This window comes from Podarcis cretensis, assembly GCF_951804945.1.
Source record: "Podarcis cretensis genome assembly, chromosome: 10".
NCBI lineage: Eukaryota > Metazoa > Chordata > Lepidosauria > Squamata > Lacertidae > Podarcis > Podarcis cretensis.
In genome coordinates this window covers 26981080-27002535 of record NC_137179.1, presented here as the reverse complement: position 1 = coordinate 27002535, position 21456 = coordinate 26981080, and the positions used below count along the sequence as shown (strand labels likewise).

The 21456-nt window shown below is 42.3% G+C and overlaps 1 protein-coding gene across 1 annotated transcript in view; it reads left to right on the top strand.

Annotated features, from left to right (window-relative positions):
- LARGE1 (LARGE xylosyl- and glucuronyltransferase 1) overlaps positions 1 to 21456 on the top strand; it is a 250247-nt gene that overhangs the window by 147159 nt on the left and 81632 nt on the right. Inside the window, exon 6 of the mRNA XM_079992447.1 lies at positions 15986 to 16090. Coding sequence (XP_079848573.1) covers positions 15986 to 16090 — 105 coding nt within the window. The remainder of the gene's footprint in view (positions 1 to 15985; positions 16091 to 21456) is intronic.

The following is a 21456-nucleotide window of genomic DNA, read 5'->3' as shown; positions in this document are numbered from 1 at the left end:
CAGTAACTAGAACAGTAACTAAACCCAGTTATCTGTAATTCCCAGAGGCCTGGATTAATAAATGTTTTTAAGAAGGCACCAAAAACTCAACAAGGTTGGTGCCTGCCATATTCCTTGGGGGGGAGAGATTGCTCCAAAAACTAGGCACCGTGGCAGAGAAATGCCTCCCCCTGGTTGATTCAAGGTGTATTTCCTCAACCAAGAGGGTCTCATCCTGAGATCTGAGTAGGAACAATATAGTATATATAGTAGTAGCAATATAGGTGGAGGCATTCATGGAGGACATGGCTGTCAGTAGCTGTTTGTCATGATAGCTACATTCAAAGATAGTATGTCACTGAATACTAACTGTGCACTGAGGAGCACAGTAGGACAGGGGTGTTGCCTCCATGCCCTGCTTCTGGTCTTCATTAGAGGCATCTGGTTGGCTCCTGTGAAATCAGGGCGCTCAACTAGATGAATATTCAGCCTGCTCCATAAAGCACTTCCTTTATGTGCTTAGTTAACATGCTAATCACATTGCTATCTAATTCAGAAATCTCTCTTCTTCCTCCTAGTGGTGCATTAGCTATATGGCTTTTTAATAAACTTCACAAATGGAATGTTGTCTTTGTTGGGGAGGGGCATGTCAGTTTAAACTTCTGAGTGCTGATTGCAACCCATTTTTTCCCTTTGTTCTGCATCTTTCCAACACTCATGGCTGCAAGACTGATGAGTTCCTCATTGTGGAATATGGATGACTCACCACTCCCCTAGATAGGGTTCTAGCAACACCATATACTCTATTCAGACAGCAGTTGCTTTAAGCTGTGCATGTTTCTCACCTTGGCACTCTCCCTCCTGAAGGCATAGGATAAACCCATGTCACTGGCCCCATCCATACATTTGATATTGTTTTCACAGGCATACCACACATCACGCATGTACCAGCAATGTAGGATAACACCCATGTCACTAGGTTTGTAGAGAGCCTTATGCAATCTGGAAAGCATTACACCAAAACAGGTGCAGAAAATGTGCCACTGAAATTTTTCTCTTGCAATCTTTTCAATTATAATTTGAGGACCCATACTAAGAGGGACATTTGCAGTAGGTCTCTGAAGGAGGGCAGGGAAGGAGAAGGAGCTCTTCATCTGCTGGGAAGTGAACCGCAGAGGCTCTGTTGATGTCAAGGCATGTAGACTTTTTGCACCCTGTTGCCTTCTGCCCATATAATACCAACATTATCCAGTGTGCAAACTTCAAGTAATGAAGTCTGAGTCTCTCCCCCATCTGTCTCACTAAATGCCACTTGGAACAAGCGCCTTTTCATTTGACAATAAAATCAATGAATGAAATATTATAGAACTGAAGGAGATGGTGCACAGAATTCATAATGGGGGCTGTTTGTGTTCTGGCAGAGTCTTGTCTCCTCTCCATCCTTCTTTCTATTATCACCCAACTTAGATTTACCTAATGAAAACCTCCTGCTAATCTCCTACCGAGTTGCTTTTCAACCTCAACCTTTTTCAACCTCAACCTTCAGAATGCCTCTGGCTCATGTTAATGATTTTGGAACCCTCTGAACTAGTTAGATATTTGGTGTTAACTGAGTGAATGAGTGAGAGGCCAAAGAGATGAACATAGCATTTAACGGCTCCCCCTACACTTTCCTCTGTATTGTCTGTTATGCCCTCCCTTTCCTTGCAATGATATTCTTCAAGATGAGGGGAAATCCTCAGCCATAAGTCAATAAATGGTGAGGAATGAAAAATACCTGCAAAAGAATGGACTTCTGTTAATCCCCTTAAAAAAACATTTCTTATCGGCAAAGGTTGGAAAAATGCTTTCTTATTATTTTTATCAGCAAATAAGTTTCATTCTCTTTGGGGAATATTTTTTCTAATAGTGTTTTCTCAGACCTGGTATTTTCTCTTGGGTGGTGGCTTATAAAGAATCATAGAATTGAAGAACTGGCAGAAATGTGAAGGTCATCAATATAAACCCTTATGCCATGGCTGCAATATACGTCTGCTGCTGTTTTATCACATTTATGTAACACTTCTCATCTGCAAAGTGCTTTGCAATGTTTCCCTTTTCTTGCCCTCCTAAGAACCCTGGGAAGTAGGTCAGGTAGCATTCTGAGGCTAAAGAATAAAGACTTCTTCAGGAAAATGCAATGACCTGGTTCACACATCACATTAAACCATAGTCAAAATAAACTATGGTTTAATGTGAATGAACAGCGGGTTGGTACATGCTGCTCAAAAGTTCCCAATTTCTTCTTTCTCGGCTCATGCTGCCCTGGTGAGTAAGTAATCCATAGTGGTGATGCTATGTTTGAACCCAGGATCATGGGCAGAACCATGAGCAGAAGCCATTGTTTGTTTTTGTCCTATCATTCATGGTTTGTCGCAGAAATCAAACCAAAAGCCTGGATGTGAACATAATGACATAATGTTTCCTGCCCAGTGCATACAGTATCTACTCCCTAGCCACTTCATTGCGGGTGACTTATAACACTGTTTTACAAAAACCCTGATTCCTCCGTAAGACACAGAGTATTTCCTTATCCAAGCTGGATGTCCTGTTGGGATACAGGGTTATTCAAGGTAAACATCTGGCTGAATTCTACTCAAAACATGAAGATTTGTCATCGTTCCTACGTGCTACGTGACTAGCTCATTGTCTGAGCCTTATTAATGGACCGTCATTTACACCTTCGGAATTGTTAGTACCTTCTACTCCCAGCTTTTAAATCTTTCTCTGTAAGAACGATTTGGATCTATAACTTGTCTGGAAGCCTAACGTTGACAATGTGAATTGGCTTCTGCATAAAAACAAATCAATTGCCCCTGTAAGAAGCAATAGGTATATATGTTTACAAACAGCAGTCTGAGTCTGCTGGAAGCAGGAGTATTTTATGTTTTCATCTCGGCAGGTTCATTAGTACCCCTAGAGAAATAGGCCCTTCACGTTTTATTTTGCATCTCCAAAGAAGGACGGAAACATCAAATCAGTTAACGATATGTCTGAAGCCAGCCAGTTGCCACACATTTTGTACTTGCAAGTGTTGCAAATAGGCTGTGCAGTCTTCACGCAGCCTGATCTCCAACCTCAACTCGGAATCTATTATTATTGTTGTTGTTGTTGTTGTTGTTGTTGTTGTTGTTGTTGTTATTTATTTGCATATACAGTGGTACCTTGGGTTAAATACTTAATTCGTTCCGGAGGTCCGTTCTTAACCTGAAACTGTTCTTAACCTGAAGCACCACTTTAGCTAATGGGGCCTCCTGCTGCCACCACACCACCACTGTGCGATTTCTGTTCTCATCCTGAAGCAAAGTTCTTAACCCAAGGTACTATTTCTGGGTTAGCGGAGTCTGTAACCTGAAGCGTATGTAACCCGAGGTACCACTGTATAGCCCACCTTTTCCTCCAAATTGTTTAAGATTATGTACATACTTCTCCTCTTTCCCAATCATATTAGACTAAGAGGTAAGGACTGGCCCAAGGTCACCTGGTGAACTTTATGGCTGAGTGGGTATTTGAATCCTAGTCTCCCACTATACCACACTGGCTGTCAGCCACTCAATCCACCAAGACTGGGTGGGTGGTGGCAAGGAGCTGGGTGAGTGTACTGGTGTACTAGTAGCCATTCCTGAGCAGTGGCTAAGGTGGCACATTCTAGCCACATTGTTCCTGTGCTGAGACCTCCAATAGCTTGTGTAAGCTGATGGCATTAGCTGAGGCCTTCATGCATTCATAACCACACACCTGCACTAGAATGATCAGGTGATTTCCCCCAATTAAATTGGCTGCTTCCTGCCAGTAATAACCAGAACAATTTTGGGACCTCCCTCTTGTTTGGGAGCCATAGCTATGTATCTCACTGGTTGCTGTACAAACTTTCTGATTTCAGTGCTCTCTCTCTCCCCCTCCCCCCGAAGCTGCTTTCTTGCTTCACATGCTCCACCTTTTCCAGGGTTGTGTTCAGTGGTGTAGTAGAGCAGGGATGGTCAGGGACCAAGCGCAGCCTCTCATTTCACAGCAGGGATGACATCATCTCCTGCATCGTGATTTGCCAATCCTCTTCATGCCAGAAAAATAAGCTTTTCTCAGGGAGAGAAGTCCGCCAAAATAAGCTAAGCAGCAAAGCAGAGGAAGAGGTAGGTTGCATTAGCATGCATGACTAAGGCTAAATTGTGACTTTTATCTTGAAAAATTCCAGAGATTTGGGGTTTTTTCAAGTGTCTTGCAACTGAAACCAAAATATCTGTATTGGTCAAAAATTCATCTTTGTGGCGTAGTCTTAGAAGTGGCACAGCTTTGCAGGTTGTCACCAAGAACACCTGCACTTCAGAATTGATCGCTACACCCCTGAAAGAAATAGGCTTGAGCTTATGGAGCCCAGGCCTGGTAAATGTATCCCAGTCCAGCCACTAGCTGATTTTACTATTCTCCATTACATGGATGCACTCTTCTGGCAGGACTCGTGCTAGCTACCTGCCTTATCACAGAGCCTTATCCCCTTGAATAATAAAATAATGCATCTGTGAAAGACACGGTCATGGTGCATGAGCAATTACTTTCATGCATTCATCACATTCCTTCAAGATCATTTCACTACGTTATCACTTAGAGGCATGAAGGGAAAAAAGAACCTTTATCCCATAAGTGCATTTCTTCACGGTACTGATTCATACTGTCCCCACAATACACTGCGTGTTACTCCTACGCAGCCTTCATTCACTGCAAAGGGCTTAACGCAGGGGTCCTGATGAAATCCTTTGAAATGGATAGTAGTCACGCATTTGCTGTGCTAGGTAAATTGTTCCCTGTGCTTTTTAATGGACTTGTGCTCCTAAACCTGTTACACATAAAAAATTCAGCTTTCCTTGCATTACTTTATATCCGGTTTGCACTGCACGTATTCTGGGCGGTGTGCAGGACATGGAAGGATGGTCTCTGCCCCAAAGTCGTACAAGCTGAATGCTGCAGACAGACCAAACAGTGAGGATAAAGCCTGTTTGAAGAGAAAGTGAGAAGGGAAGGGATGGGGATCACTGTGGGTTGTCTTTTTTAACATGCTATTTATGCATGTTTAAAAATGCTTTTTAAGGACTGGATCCTATGACACAGGGCAAGCCCAACTGAAGTCCACTTGCACAATGAGGAAAACAAGCTATCTTCTGAATTGCTTCTTCATATGAATGACCTATCTGGGAAATAATATCCATTGTGAGCTAGAAGGAAAGACGATTGCTTGTTACTTTGTGATGCAATTGTTACAGCATAAAGTATTGGGATAAAGATAGTGAATCTGTGATGTTTGTGGGTGGTTTGTTATTACCACTAGAAACCTTCACATTTCAGTTCTTGTTCTTAAGGCTGGGAAGTAGATTTGAATTATAATTCATCATGGAGAACTGCATTTGGTAATAAAACTGAATCTCACTGCTGTGGAAATGGATTTTCAACTTTATTGGCAGAAAGGTCACCAAGTGTTCTCCTTTTGGACTGGAAGTAGCAACAGTTCTAAATGACATCACACTTGGCTGGCTGATGCCTGGAACTTAGGTGGTACAAGAAAGGGAGGTTTTTCTGTCCTATAAGGCAACATCTGTTTTTTTTTGGGGGGGGGTAGTTTGAGTGGTGTCCAGAAGGACTGCAGAAACTGTATTAAGGGCAGCCAAGTTCAAGGTGAATTACACTGCAAGGATGAAGGCTTGAATGAAAACCAAGGGATTTATGGCCACTTGACCCTCACACCATCGAAGTTGGTGAACACACCTTCTAATGACACTTTCTGCCTTGTTTCTGCCTTGTTTAAGAGTACAGGTTGCTGCCCCACAGTCTCTATCTAACAAGTGAGCTGTCTCACCAATTGAGCAGGTCTGAAGAGGCCTCTCAAAGTGTCTCTTCCAGCTCCTCCCAGTGAGGTTATAGCTGCAACTCAGTGGAAGAAAATCTGCTTTGCATGCAGGAGGTCCTTGTTTCAATCCCCACCATCTACACTGAGGTAGGGAAAGCCCTCTGTCTGAAACCCTGCCTGAGCTAGATGGACTGTTGGTTTGATTAAGGATAAGGCAGCTTCCTCTGTTCCTGAGACTGTGAAGCTGGCCCCACTTTTCTCTTATCGTTGGCATGGCACTGAGTGGAGAAGTGCCAAACTGGGCAGCTGCAGTGGCCACCATATGCTTCCAACCATCAATATTTTACCAAAGGATGCTACTTTGAGGCAGAGGGAAAACTAATGAGCTCTCTGGGGCACCCAGTACTTACCCAACTATGGCATGTTTTAAAGGTGGACCTACAACTGAGACAATCTGCAGGCAAAATAAAAATTGCACCTTGCTCACCGGCTCATGTTTACAATCCTTCTAGCATTTCCTGAATTTCAAAATCCCAAATATTTAAGTGGGGTGGCAAATACGACATCTTATTGTGCTTTCTCTGTCGTAGGGCAATGCTTATTTTGAAGTTAATGTTTATGTGCTACACATCTTGCCCATTTGAGTTGGTTATGACTATACCAGGAACTTGCTCTCACATTTTATTGAAACAAGAATGTTGCTCCTTATGTAGTACAGCAATGCACAGGATACATCTTATGTTAGGAAGAGAAAAGACCGAAGACTTACATTTCTTGTAATTTTGTGTGTGTGTGCATGTGCATGTGCATGGCTTTTCAAAGAAACAGCCTACAAATCATAGGGTGCAGGAACAAGCACACAGAGTAGCATTACTAGCTGCAAAATAATATTAGCTTGAAAATCCAAAGGCATCTTCTTACATCCAAATCCAGGTTGTCTCTTGGCAATTTACCTTGTCTCTGCACTCTCATATTCAGATGAGGAAAACATATTTTAGCCACCTCCTACACTCTGGGACAGGTGGGTGTTAACATGGGGCATATTCCAATGATCTTAACTCCAAAAATGGTAAGAAAGAGCCCTATGAGCTGAAAAATATAGCAAACTAGAGACTTGTTTCTTACATCCAAAGCTAGTGTTTTAGCTACTGTACCACATTGGCATAATTTTCCTGAGACCTAGTCCAATAACCTTATTCTTATGAAATACTAACATATGTCTTGGGTGTAAGGTCAGCATAGCTTTGCTATGCTGTTTCTCAATTGTATCCTCTAGTCCTAACTTCAGTAGAGCTTACATTCTGAGCAAAACTGTTCATAACTAAAGATATTAGAAGGCTGCTCTTTGCAAAATCCAGAGGGTTCCCCAATCTGTTTTATGACCGAAACCTCTTTCAGGGTGCTACAATGTTTGGAATAATCCTGTTCTAATTCTGCCCAACATGATAAATTTTCTCTGTGGTCATGGCTGGCGTCACAACCTTGGTGTTTGTAGGTTCTCTCCCCCGCCCCCCGCCCCTGTTGTCTGGCTATTAATGATGATGTATGTATAAGTAAAGAAGACATCTTCATTTTCATAAGCTAAACTTGTGCCTGGAGTAGCAAGGAGTGAGTGGAGTGCACTTAATCATAACTGTGGGTCTAGAGCAGAAAACAATGACAAAGCTTTTGCTGTTAGTCACGGTGTTTTACTATAATAACTCTTAAGAAGGAGAGATAGGCAGAGCAGAGTACAGAGCAATTGAAATGCATTGTGGTCGCTGCTATGTTCTCATCTAGCAAAGAATCGTGATGTTTGCTTTGTCTTTCAAAAAAGGGATCCATTCCCTTTTCCAGGGGCGCAAAAGATTAGAGGAGCTAATTCTTCACCTCAGGAGATCTAGGTTTGAAATGCCAGCACACAGTGAGAAGTGAAATGAGTTGGTAAAGTGCCCAGTTGGAGGATTGATCATAATAGAACAGAGCTCCCAGAGGGCTTGGCACTGTGATTTCTTCTCTGGAGAGACCCAAAGGTAGATGCTGCTTTTGGAAGAACTATGTGTCAGTGACTGAGGCTGGAAGTCCATACAGTGGCAGAGATTCATGCTCCGGCACCGGGGGGGGTGGAGAGCAGGTGGGGGGGCTTGCGCACATCCTGGGGGCATGGCTCCCAGTGTGGGCGGGGGGCAGCCGCAATGGCACCCCACCGGGATCGCGCTGCCGGAGGCAGTGCGCTCCCCCCACACTCCTCTTCCTCCACCAGTGAGTCCATACTATCTTGACAGGAAACTAGTTAGATCCCAGGGCACAGCCAGAAGGAGCATCAGCCACCAGCTTGCTGAAGCTGAACAGGACTGGGTCTGGTCACTGCCTTGATGGGTGGTCATGTGAGAATCACATGTACATGACCTTGGGTTTCATGAGGGAAGAAAGAGATAGTTTGACTTTTCAGGAAACTACCAATGGCGGCAGTAATTGATTGTTACAAAGCCTGCTTAACACCGTTCGAGCATTTGTTATGTGGCAGCACATGAGAGGGTGTTGTTGTTATAATAGTGCCCCTAGTTCTGGAATACCCACACCTCTCAAGTTTGACCAATGACAATCATGCTGGGTTTTAAGTATCAACTAATACAGTATTTGGGGGTGCGGGTAGCGCTGTGGGTAAAACCTCAGTGCCTAGGACTTGCTGATCGTAAGGTCGGCGGTTCAAATCCCCGCGGCGGGGTGAGCTCCCGTCGTTCGGTCCCAGCTCCTGCCAACCCAGCAGTTGGAAAGCACCCCTAAGTGCAAGTAGATAAATAGGTACCGCTTATAGCGGGAAGGTAAACAGCGTTTCCGTCTGCTGCGCTGGTGCTGGCTCGCCAGCTGCAGCTTCGTCACGCTGGCCATGTGACCCAGAAGTGTCTTCGGACGGCGCCGGCTCCCAGCCTCTTAAGCATGATGAGCGCGCAACCCTAGAGTCGGACACGACTGGCCCATACGGGCAGGGGTACCTTTACCTTTAATACAGTATTAGGTCTTTGGTTATTAGCATTCATTGGTGGAGATGGGAAATACCTACCCTAAATGGATCCATGTGTCATGTTGATGATGATGATGATGATGATGATGATAACGATAATGATAACGATGTTTTATTGATTTTACATTATGTTTGAGCTGTGTCATAAGATCCTGCTCCATTCACTTTGCGCAGAAAGGTGTTAACCTCGTGGCATGGTCCTATCAAACAACATAAAATAGGACTGCAATGAGGTCTATGTGGTACAATTTGGCTTTATTATTTGATAGAAATGACAATAAGTGCTTTACCACTACCACTGCAGAAAAGAAGGGATAATCTCAATAGTGTCATACCAAAACAACAACAACACAACCACATAGAATAACAGTCCCTTACTTAAGTAGGGGGAAGTCTTTTTAATGAAAAGTAGCCAGTGTAATTTGAGCTGAAAACAGGGCTCTTCATTCATCAGGGCATTCAAATTGTGTTTTCTAGAAGACTGTTTTTTATTTCTTATAAAGGGGTAATTTGTTCCCCACTGTTCAAACTAACAACTCTGCCTGAGAGCTGCTTGCTGAGAAGGAAACCAAATCTAAATAAAAGTCTGTAAACGTATAGTTCCATTTCAATCATCCCTTCTGTTTCTAAAATCCAGTCACTTAGTGATGTTGCTTATATAGTCAAAATGGCACCAACCACATGCAAGAGTAGAGGTATCAGCAGACTTGGGAGATGCCAACATTTGCAGAAGTACAAATTATTTGGCGGGGAGGAAGCAGCTCAGTGTGAACTATGTACATTCAGTGGCCACAGATTCTGGCTGATTATTGAGTGAGGTTACTCAAAACTGAGTTGAAAGGAGAATGAAATGGAGTGTCATGGAAGAGCACAGGACTGACTGACTGGATCAGTGAACAGGAACACTTCATCCTGCAACATTTTGTCACAGGTTCTACCTGTCTGTCTGTTTTGTCATCATTTTTAATGGATGGCAAAATGGGCTCAGATCGGCACTGGCAGGGGAGGGGGTGCGGTGGGTGCGGGACGCCCTGGGTGTCCTCCCTGAAGGGGGTGACATCACTGCCCCGCCCCCCTGCGACGCTCGCCCCACCCCTGGGTACACAGTATTTGCGCCGCTCTGGGTGCCAGAGCAGCTAGCTCCACCTCTGCAAATTGGGTAATACGGGTGTTTAAAAAACAAACAAACCTGGATACGGCTTCCAAGTGAGAGAAGAAATCCATTAGCAACCAACAAGGTTTGTGCATTATCAATTATGAGTCAGTCTGAGGACTGACCTGTGTGCCTTGAGTTTGAGAGAGTAAAATGAAAGCAGATGGGTAGTCTATAGAGAGAGAATCCAATATTGACTTCTTGCAGATAGGATTTTCACAGTTTTCTTTTAATGCAGTTTGTAACTACTTGAGAAGACTCTCTAGACTGCTGAGTTATGAAATCCCTTGCTGGACATTAGACGAGGTCAGCTTGTTCTTCTCACCAGTAATATTTGGTTCCACCTGAGCCAAGTTCTAGGATTGCTAATTAGGACTTGATTCTGTCTTTATTCTTTTTTATTACATTTTCACCCGACTAAAATGCCCAAGATGGCTAGCAACAATAAAAACTACAATAGAAAGTTGTCATTCCATATAATGCAATAAGCAATAGCCCAATAAAAGCATATTGGGCATATGTGAGAAAATAAAAGTAAAAAAGAAATGTTAGTTAAAAACACATTAAATACTGATCAAAACAGAAACTAGCAGGGAAGAACAAATCTGCTAAGTAGGACAAGCATGTACTTAAATGAAAAGGTTTTTGCCTACAGCCAAAAGGGCACCAATGAGGGGACTAAACATGCTTCCCTTGGCAGGGAGTTCCAAAGTCTGCGTGCAGTGACTGCAAATGACCTTTTTTTGGGTTCCTACCAAACACTTCGATGGTTGGATAGTGTTCTCGAAGCTACAAACATGAGTCTGACCAAACTGCGGGAGGCAGTGGAAGACAGGAGTGCCTGGCGTGTTCTGGTCCATGGGGTCACGAAGAGTCGGACATGACTAAACAACAACAACCAAACACTTCAGAAGCTGGCAGAACAGAGAGCCAAGGCCTCCCTGAAGATCTTAATGCTCAGGCAAGTTTACGCGGTGGGCAGCCCTTCAGGTAGCCTTCTCCAAAGTCATCTGGGGCTTTATAGATAATAACCAGTGCATGGAATTTTGCTTGGAGCTGGGCATGCAGCAAGTGCAGCTGTAACTGTTTTAACCCTGGAGCCACTTGCTCCCATAGCCTGGCTGTAGCATTCTGAACCAGTTGCACTTCCCAAACATTCTTCAAATGCAGTGCCAGTTGAACTCCTATTCTCTGATTTGCCATTCTACCAGCCAGGAACACCTCTGTCTTAGGTGGATTGTCCCAATTAGCCCAGCCTCAACTAGTCCAGAAATTGTATCAGGACATCAGCAGTTTTCTTTGTGACAGTGAGACAGAATTGGATGTTGTCTGAATACTGATGACACCAAAGACCTGGACAGCCTCCACCAGCAGTTCCATGTAGATGCTAAACAGCACACACAGTGGATGGAACAGAACCACCCTTTGGGACACCATAGGCTAATGGCCACCCCAGCTCCATCTTCTGAAACAACTCCTCCAAGAAGGACTGGAACCACTTCAACAGTTCCATTGCAGCAGCCAGTCCAGAGTGATCTCATGGTTGATGGTATCAGAAGCCACTAAGAGGTCCTGAAGTGTGAACAAGGTGCACTTCCCTTGTCCAGTCCCCAACAAAGTGTCAGTTTGCATTTTTTGGTGCAAGATGTATCTCTAAAGTGTAGAGATCTTTCCTATTCTGATTAATTCAAGAGGCTTCTGGAAGCTTCTCTGTGTGATACAAGCTGGAAATTTCTAGCTAACCATCAAGCTTCTATTCAGCCTAGAAACAGGCAGAAGGTTCCTAATGTTTTGGTTATTCTTTCAGAGAAGCAGAACAGCTGGTTGAAACTGGTTCTGTTATCTCTTTCTGTCAAGGAGTCTGAGTTTCACTTTCGGTCTCTCTTTCCTTCTGGTGTGGTGTTCTGTATATAGTATGCTTAGCGTTAAGGTTTCAGTCCTATTGTAAGTTAAGTCTGCTGCAACTGGATCTCTTATGAACTGTGCCAATCCTGAAGATGTATGGATAAGCTCATTTGTCTTCAATAAACTCTGTTGGATAAAGCTAATTTGCCTCTGGTCTATTTTGGGGGAATCCTACAACGTGTTTTAAGTTTTGACTCTGCTAACTACACGTTGGAGTCTGCTCTGGGTCAATATGAGCAGAATTCATGACACAAAGGTCATCAACTACTAAGGCAACCAAATCATTGTCCGGCCAATAACCTAGTATGGGGAATGGTTTTCAACCCAAGGACCACATTCCTTTATGGAAAATTGTCTGTGGGGCTGCATGCCAGTCATAGTACTGCACTGCTTTTATTTTGTTTATTTATTTTTAAAAATGTTTTTATATTGCTGTGCACTGCCTTCGTATTTTGTGAGGGAGCAATATATAAAAATTTAAATATAAAGCAAATAGGTGAGACCAGAGGCAAAAGTGGGAAGATGAAAGGGTGTACACCTTACCTTTGCCCAGTAGTCCACAAACAGAGAGAGAATGGGATGAAAGTTACAGGCATGGAATCTTTTTCAGAGGGGCTGAAGCCTGCCAGATTTCAGTCAAATATGCAAGGGGTTTTGGTAGAGAGTCTTTAAGGGTAGTGTATGTGTGTTCCCGAAAAGGATGCCCTAACATGCAGAGCAGCAAGAAGTAATCCCTAGGTAAGCTTCCTGCCTTGCAAAATTACAGAAGGATAAGTGAAGGCTCTACACACTGTAGGTTTTAATGAGTTTTGATGAATGAAAAACAGTTTGAGTCTTCTTTGTTTTCTGCACAATTGACAGTCGCACAGTGAAGACGCACAGCACAAAACACAGAGATAGAGACAGACAGCTACTATATTATGTTCACAATCAGTCAAACGCAGACTTACAAATAACACTGAAATGAAATTAAATGCTGCTAGAGAAGGGAAATGATTTACCTAGTAATAATAACATGCAAGGCAGACAAACAAGTGAGTGTGATCTTACAAAAAAAGGGGGGGCTACAAGAGATGGGATTGGTATGGAAAGGAATAAACGGTTAGGTCACAAAAGCAAAATACAACTAGTGATAACTCCACAAAGTTGTTAGATGTTGCTTCTTTTCAGAGAGTCAGCTTGCAAAGAACAGTGAGAAACAATGAACAGTTTATGATGTTACTTCAATGTTGCTCCCAAAGGAGCTACAATAGGAGAACCCTAGTCAAGTCCTTCTCCATTTAAAGCTGGAAGTGACAAAAGTATATCCCCTTCCTCTCCTCCTCTGTGCCTGGTGATAAATATCTTAGCTTTTCTGTGGGACGTTCAAAATAATTTTACTTTTTGGCTTACCAAATTGTAATTGAAAACCGTGCACTGAAGCTGGTCTGAAGCTTTGGGATCAGCCCACTTTACCTTGGAGGTGATCCAGATGCATCCAGAGTGTGTGGGCTTCATCAAAAGGTGATATACACCCTTGATATTGACCATTCCATTGTGATAGTAAACCTGCCTGCATGAGCTTTTCTCATATAGCTTTAAGAAATAATACATGGTGGGCTCAGTTACAGTCGTCAAAATACATTTTGAATGTGTTATAAACATCCAACACCAGATGGCACCAGAGAGCAAAAAATAGTTTCTAATGTTTTTTACATAGGCTTTTCCCCCCTTTTGTTGTAACAAATTAACTTCTGACTTATTTATAGCACTTTTGACCTATTTCTAGATCCACCCAGTGTTTTCACTAACTAATTATATTGTATATTTTAAACAGGCTGTTTATATTCATATGGTGACGTTGTTGTTGTTATTTACGTGCCCTTAACCCTAAGATCCCAGGGCAGATTGCAACATTAAAACACAATATTAAAAATAGTTTAAAGCAATTTATAATCATAGAAATAAGCAAAATGGTTCGTGGTGGTTGAACTAATCTATGCATCTAGAGGTAATTACAATCTTACAGGTCTTATGTTCTTCCAGAACTGTTTTTTCCTTTTTAAAAAAGCAAAAGAAAGCAAAATAATCTTGTTTAAAATCAACATGGATTAGACCAAGAATTTGTTGTCAAACACACACTCTCTATTCTGCATTCTTCCTTTGAAAAGCTCAAAAAGAAAATAGCTTACAAACAGTTCCTTGGTGATATCCTATCTTGGCATCTTATATTGCCAAACCTTCTTTACCCTGAGCAGTTCAACTATGTTTTGTGCCTTCCGTCCAAATACAAATCACAGTTGGTAGCATGAACACATTTATTTGACCTTGAAGTTCAAAGTGTTCCATAGTTTAGAACAATGTTAAAACAAACTTCTCATTCATCATATCATGTTGGCAAACATGAAAAGAAAGAAATAAGTTCAATTAAAGATAAAATATTAATCCCACACTTATTAAGAGTCTGGGATGCTTATAGAAATAAATTAAGTCCAGGCGTTTCACCACTGTTGCCAATTATTTACCATGCTGAGTTTAAGACAGCAAAATCAATGGGAGGCTTCTTTTAGAGAACAACATAACCTAACATAACTGTGTGACGTTATAATAAGCAGCCATATGATTCCACTCTCTGAAATAAAATAGAAAGCTGTGAGGAAACCTTCTAAATGTCAATATTTTCAAGTTAAATCCTTTGTAATAAACGTTTAAATGGCGAAGGGGGGATTAGGGCATTAGCCAGTGGCAGTTTTCAGGGACCAATAAGGGGTGACTATCTAGCATTGATAAATTACTTCAAGGGTTGGAAGATACAAAGCGCAAAGTAAAAATAATGTGGGGGTAGGATTTGGAAGGAAGCTGGTTTTTTGCATGTTTTAAAAAGTGTTACTCACCCGGTTTTCTTTTTCTCATTCCCCCACCACCACAAAGCCCCTGCTTTTGTGTAACATCTTGCCTGATGAAAAATTGTAGAGAACTTGAAAACTTACCATAATCCTGTGGCATTTCAGTTCGTCTTCATAAAGGCACTGCTGCCTTTGCTGTTTTTTCATCTTACCATGTTTGCCTTGGGGGATATTTTCTAATGAAAATCATTGATACCATAGGCCAGCCAGACATAAGTCTAAGGTTTTTTGTTTGTCTCATTGCTGTTCTGCTCTTCTTTCATGGAGCTCATGACAGTGGATATGAACTTCGGGGCTGGCCCCTACTATTAAGCAAAGTGAGACAACCGCCTCAGGCAACAGTTTGCTGTGGGAAGGCAGTAGGACAACAGTGGCAGCTGCCAGGTTGTTCCTCCTAAATCCCTTGGTCATTCTGCTCTCTTGGAAGACAGGTGCCTCCAGTACAGTGGAGGATGCCACCCCATCAGCATAGTTTATGTAGGATTCAGTTGCCAGTCTGATTTGCTTTTGTACATATAGAATGCGACAGGCACCATATTTGCCTCAGAAAATGATATGCCTTGGACCTTCCCCCATGAGTGTATCCTACTTTATCCATACAAAAACCCTGTGAGGTAGTTTGGACTAAGACTTAATAATGCCTCCAAGGCAAAATGAGACAGTTAATATTTCTGTGCCCTGCTCTGGTTCGCCAGAAGCGGCTTAGTCATGCTGGCCACATGACCCGGAAGCTGTACGCCGGCTCCCTCAGCCAATAAAGCGAGATGAGCGCCGCAACCCCAGAGTCGTCTGCGACCTAATGGTCAGGGGTCCCTTTACCTTTTAAGCCAAGGTCTAGGCTAGAGGATATTTAGCTCTCTCTTTCAGGGATTGCAGAGGCATTAAATAGGCTCCAAGTGTTCTTATGAAAAAGGGTTTTTTTCATACATCTGTATGCCCATAGGGTCCTCTCCATCTGGGAGATGTGGCCAGCATTTGCATTAGTGTCTAGGGGACAGGACTAGCTGGGTGCATTCAGAGAAGCCTCTGAACAGGGCTGATTTGGTTCCTAAACAGGAGGATTGGCTTGTGTAGGGTACAATGCCATGCAACATGTTTTCATTCTATGTGCATTATGTCCCTCTGGTATTTGTGTGCTTGCCTGTCTTTCCTAAGAGTTTGTCCTTGTTTTTTTTGTTTTCCAGGCCAGCAGGTTCTTGGTTTAGTGGAGAACCAGAGTGACTGGTACCTTGGGAACCTCTGGAAGAACCACCGTCCCTGGCCAGCACTTGGGAGAGGTTACAACACAGGTAGGCCAAATTGCAGCATGGAACTAACTGAATAACTCTGATTAGTGAAATGAAATGAGGGAAGGGCTATGAATCCCTGCCATCAGGGGCATGTTGGACCATGTTGAGAGAACAGGATGCCTCCTTCCCACAGCTCCTGCCAATGCCTCTTATCAGGTGATTTAGAGGGAGAGACCCTCTGCCCTCAAGTTAACATTGACTTTTAACATTGACTCTTAATTTATGAGCAGTCTCTGAAAAACAGGAGAATGTATCCCACCTGAAGACCATCATAGCCAGACAGATGTAAGCTAGAAAGTATTTGACGGAGAGGGCTGCCCAAATCCTCTCTTGCATTTCTACCTAAACCTGTACTTAATGGCATTATAACTTGTCCAAACTATATGCTAGTTCATTTCACAGCACTTTGGTAGGGGTTTTTCCCTCCTCCTGCACTCAGTTGCTGGAGAGGGGGATTCACTTGGTGAAATATAAGTATCTGCATTCCTAGATTTGAAAGTTCCAGCTGAAATTTAAAAATTATGAATACTCAAAAACTACCATTTATATTTTCTCTGTCATTTCCTTCCCCATCTCAATATCACTTAAAAAAAAATCACTCACTTTCAATTTTAACAGCTGTTCTCCTCTTGATTGTTTGCCACATGTTTCTACATCCAAATTGACATTCATATTTTTAATATTTTACTTCTGGTCTACATTAATTTGTTCAGATTGTTTCCATGCCATAATTCCATTCATAATTTGCAACATGAAATGAGGGTGCCCTTTAGTTTTATACCACCTTAGTTGTTAGTCGATACTGCAAGGATATCTAGAAAAGTGTTCTGTGAGCTCTCTCTCAACTCTGGAGCCAACCGTTCCTTAGAGCTTGGTTATGTTCAGAACCACTGTAAGGTTGCTCTTCTTGTTTGGACTTTGATAGTCTGGGCTAAGCTACTAAAGCAATGATGTGTGGGAGAGCATCTTGTTAACAGGACTGCTCATGTTTCTGTTTACACATGTACCTGAATACATATGTTACACACGAGTTCAAGGAAGCAAAACCTTTGAGGATCTTTAATCTGAAGATGAATTCATACCACGGTGGTTATGGCACCATGTGCCATTACCAATTTATAAATGTCAATTACATTTACTAGAGGGGATTAGCAAAGAATAACACATGTCAAGATGAATTCAGGCAAAATATTTATTTACACAAAATTGTGGGCAGTGAGTAAAAGGGCTTTGTGGCTTGAAGCTCCAATTCAGTCATTTAAAATAACAAAATGGTTAGTTGTTACACAAGCTACCCAAACCCACATTTGTCTGGGCCAATAGCTTAAAACTGTTTCTATGAGAGCAGTAGGAAAAGATGGAGTTGCAATATATAGAGCAGGATGGCTACAAGGGAATGCTCAAATGCAGGTGGCTGGGGTTTGGATAACGCAAAGACAGAAAGATATAAAGATTTGGAAACTAAGAAAGGTAAAGATTAGAGGAAAAGGTGAACACCAATCGTTACCTGCCCCAAGGAAGGGAGAGTAAGGAGCTGTTGTTTCCTGAGTTTCCACATGACCTGCTTATTTGATATTGTTGCAGCATATGGATTCCTTACAGCAGTTCAGTTGACTAGGCGCCCTGTCCTTCCAGTACAGAGACTCAGCATATCAGCTTCCTGCTTCCTGAACAGACGCCACAGGCTCAGGCAAAAAGGGGGGCCTCAAGTCAAAGTATGGCTATCACCCTGGGTTCCTGAGAAGTCACCCTGGGTTCCTGAGAAGTCTCCTAATGTAATTAAACAAAAAACAAAAAAACCAGAAGCAATTTCCATGAAGGGATATTACTAGCTTTTGTTTCCTACTTTTTTTTAATAGAGGTGTAGTGGTTGGAGTGTTGGACTAGGACTTGGGAGACCAGGGTTCAAATCCTCTTTCGGACATGAAGCTCACTGGGTGATATTGGGCCAATTCACTGCCTCTCAGCCCCAACCTACCTCACAGGTTTGTTGTAGGGATTAACTGAGGAAGGGGAGAACCATGTACACCACTTTGAGATACTTGGAGGAAAAGATGAGATGATGATGATGACACAAGAGTCCTAGTGAACCTGAAGAAAATAGCAAACATATCTGAGAGGTGAGGAGGCAGGGGGACAGTATCTACCTAAGTGAAAGGCAGGTGTGCTCCCGTAGCCATCCACGGGGCAAAGCAGGCTTGGAGAAGGAATGTAGAGCAGCTCTCTGGAGTATCCAGATGGCTGGATAGTTTGGGGATGTGTGGGAAGCACAGTTATAGGAGAGAAGCTTCCTGATGGACATTAGCTCTAACACAAAGGATGATTACCTTAATGATAGTACTGGAAAGAGGGTTCATTAAATGTTAATTAATTCAAATACTGAGTCATTACCAGACGTATCAATATAATTTCACTACTGCAGAATGGCATGGTCATTACCAAGCCAATCAGAATTCACATCCAGATGACTGAGGTGTTCCCCATGGGGAAAGTCAGTGGTACTTTCCCAGGAAGGGTAAATTTAGACTAAGCATGATTACCAGTGGAATATGCTTGCTGGAGGAAGTCTGTAGGGCCAAACAAGGGCATATGTTTGCATTAGATAATTAATTAACTAAACTTTTTTTTCTGTTCATGGCTTCTGAAGTTACTGTTCAATCCCATGCCCATGCAAGTCAGTCCACTTAAGCCAAGGTTTGCTTCCTCTGTTACTTTGCAATAGCACCACACTCATTGCACAGAGCAAAGAGAAAGTAGCACCTACTTCTTGAGCATATTAAACTGATCTTCTCAATCACAGTGATCTTCCTAATAGCAGGCTAGAGTGCTGGTCTTAATATAGGGAGAGCCAGATTCAAATCCATGATCTGGAGTGGTTGTGGAAGACTTGTAGACCTAGAACATGCTTAACCAACCTGGCTGCCTCCAGATGTTTTAGACATCACCCCCAGCCAACATTGCTAACTGCCGGGGTGATGGAAATGGTGGCCTAGAACATCTGGAGGGCACCTGGTCAGGGAAACCTAATCTAGAAGTTGCCAGCAACAGTTGGGGACAGAGAAGTTTGACGCAAGGGGCAAATATGCTGAACATCATTTACTTTCTGATTGCATCATGTTACGAAAAGGATTGTATAGCAGCATTGAGTGATGGGTGGTGTGCTACATTTGGACAAGGTAATTGAACTAGAACGACTTTGCTTTTTTCCAGTTCTGTAGCTGGTATTCTGAACAATGGTAAAATATATAAAAATAAGATTATGACAGGGTGATGGACTCATGTCCCTTCATTGCTGGGCCCATTTACATAGCTGGTCAACAGTATTTTCCCCATGGCAGAGGAACTGGCATGCACCATTGCACATAGGGTAAAGTGTAGCCATAGAGGCCCCATTTGTGTAATATCTCATTTAAGGAAAAGAAGAAGATTCAAGCAAATTGGACCTTTGTGTCTAAGTACTTTTGTGTGCAGCATCTTCACTGCATGTTAGAATAGTTGATGTACACTTTGAATAGTGGTTCTTCTGTGTTTGCAAATTTACATACCCATGCATTATCATTCTTATAGGTCTTAGTCTACTCATACTTCTACTTTTTCAGTTGTATCTGACAGATCTATTAAACCTCGCCCTTTTTCAGCTTGTATGATTAGGAGAATCTAAAAAGTGGGTGGAGAGGTGAATGGAAAGCCGGTGAAAGGAAAGAAGATTGGATAGGAGGTTGCCGTAAATGGAACAACATTTTTCAAAAATGTGGAACAAGAGGTCATTGAGTGAGACACTCAACCTCTTGAAGACAGCGAAGGATGGATTATTGACAGAGTCAGCATACCCTGCCATAAAGAAATCCAGTAAAAATTGAAATGTATTATTTGACTCAATGCTCCCAGAGGAGAACAAAGACATAAATCTCTTGAGGAAGGTAAAGAAGTAGTGAAGGAAACTCAAGTCTTATCAGATACCGGCTCAGTAAATTACAGCAGCTGTCAAATAACACAACTGGTGGCGGGAGGGGGGCAGAAATCTCTAGAAAATGGCAGAGGGAAGATGAAAGCTACAGGCAAATCAATCATAGTGCCATAATGGAGAAGCAAATGGACCAAGCTCTGGAACTATTTAGACTAGAATGGAAAAGTAAGCTTTAAAGAAACTGTCAAGCCTAATGGTTACTGGAGAAATAGAGAAGGAAGGAAGGAAGGAAGGAAGGAAGGAAGGAAGGAAGGAAGGAAGGAAGGCAGCACTATTTGCCTCTTCAATAAAGCATGAGTGAAGTCAGATCAGCACAATTAAATGAATTTAACAGTTTACAAAACTTCCCCAAGGAAAACTGTCCCTGCTTTTGCTCTCATTAATGCTTTGCCTCAGGGCCCCAGCAAAACTATAATATTAGTCCCAGGGCAGGCTACACATTCATGGATTCACTGCCAGCCATGGTTTTTCTCTCTCTCTAGTTAGATGGTGTTCTGGTGGGTTTGAAGGCTTGCATGCTATTTTGTGACACAGGTATTGCCTTAATAATGGATTGGGGGATTTAAATTGATGAAATATGTAATTTAGATACAATTGTATAGGCTAGAACTTACCCAATGCAGACTCATGGACTCGCCACCTGCCAAGTTTTTTTCTCCACCCCATTCTCTCCTGCCATGTTTAATGTCTAGCATGACAGAGAGTTCTGGAGAGCTCGAAAGCTAGATTCTTGTCTGGAATTAAAATTTCACAGGATGGCACACATCATTAGCTGTCTTTTATCTTTTAAAAAAACCCAGGTTGAAGTCAAAATCCACTGACAGCCACTCTTTACTTGTAGTATTTGAGCCAATATTCCACTAAGACACAGTATGCTGCTTCATCAAAAGGCAGTTTGATCTTCTATGGACTCCTCTGCCCTAGGCCCTATTTATGCCATTGAGGTTTCCACTAGTGGAATAGATCAGGTTATAGGTCTATAGCCAGGCAAGAGCAACTGTGGAAGTGGCAGTGATAGCTGAAGATCCATATTACAGTAATTAAACAATACACATCTTTGTTTAATGAATCCATGCTAGTGGCCTTTCTGAAACCTCTTTTCATTTGCAGACCATGGCATGTAGACATGCATATTGCTAACACATATGCTTGTGCACAAAACTTAATTGATTTTGATTTGTTTTAAAATGCTGGTGAATATATGGAACTTACTAGAGGTCTGAGTGCATCAGGACAATGTGATGATCAACTTTGCTTTGAGAAGAAAGCTTTATGCATTTTGACAGCAGTGGAACACTAATGAAGCAGATGAGTTTTTTAATGTCTGCCTCCTCTCATGTTTGTCATGAGCCACTGACAACATTTACATATTAGATGTCCCCAAACTGGCTTTAACCCA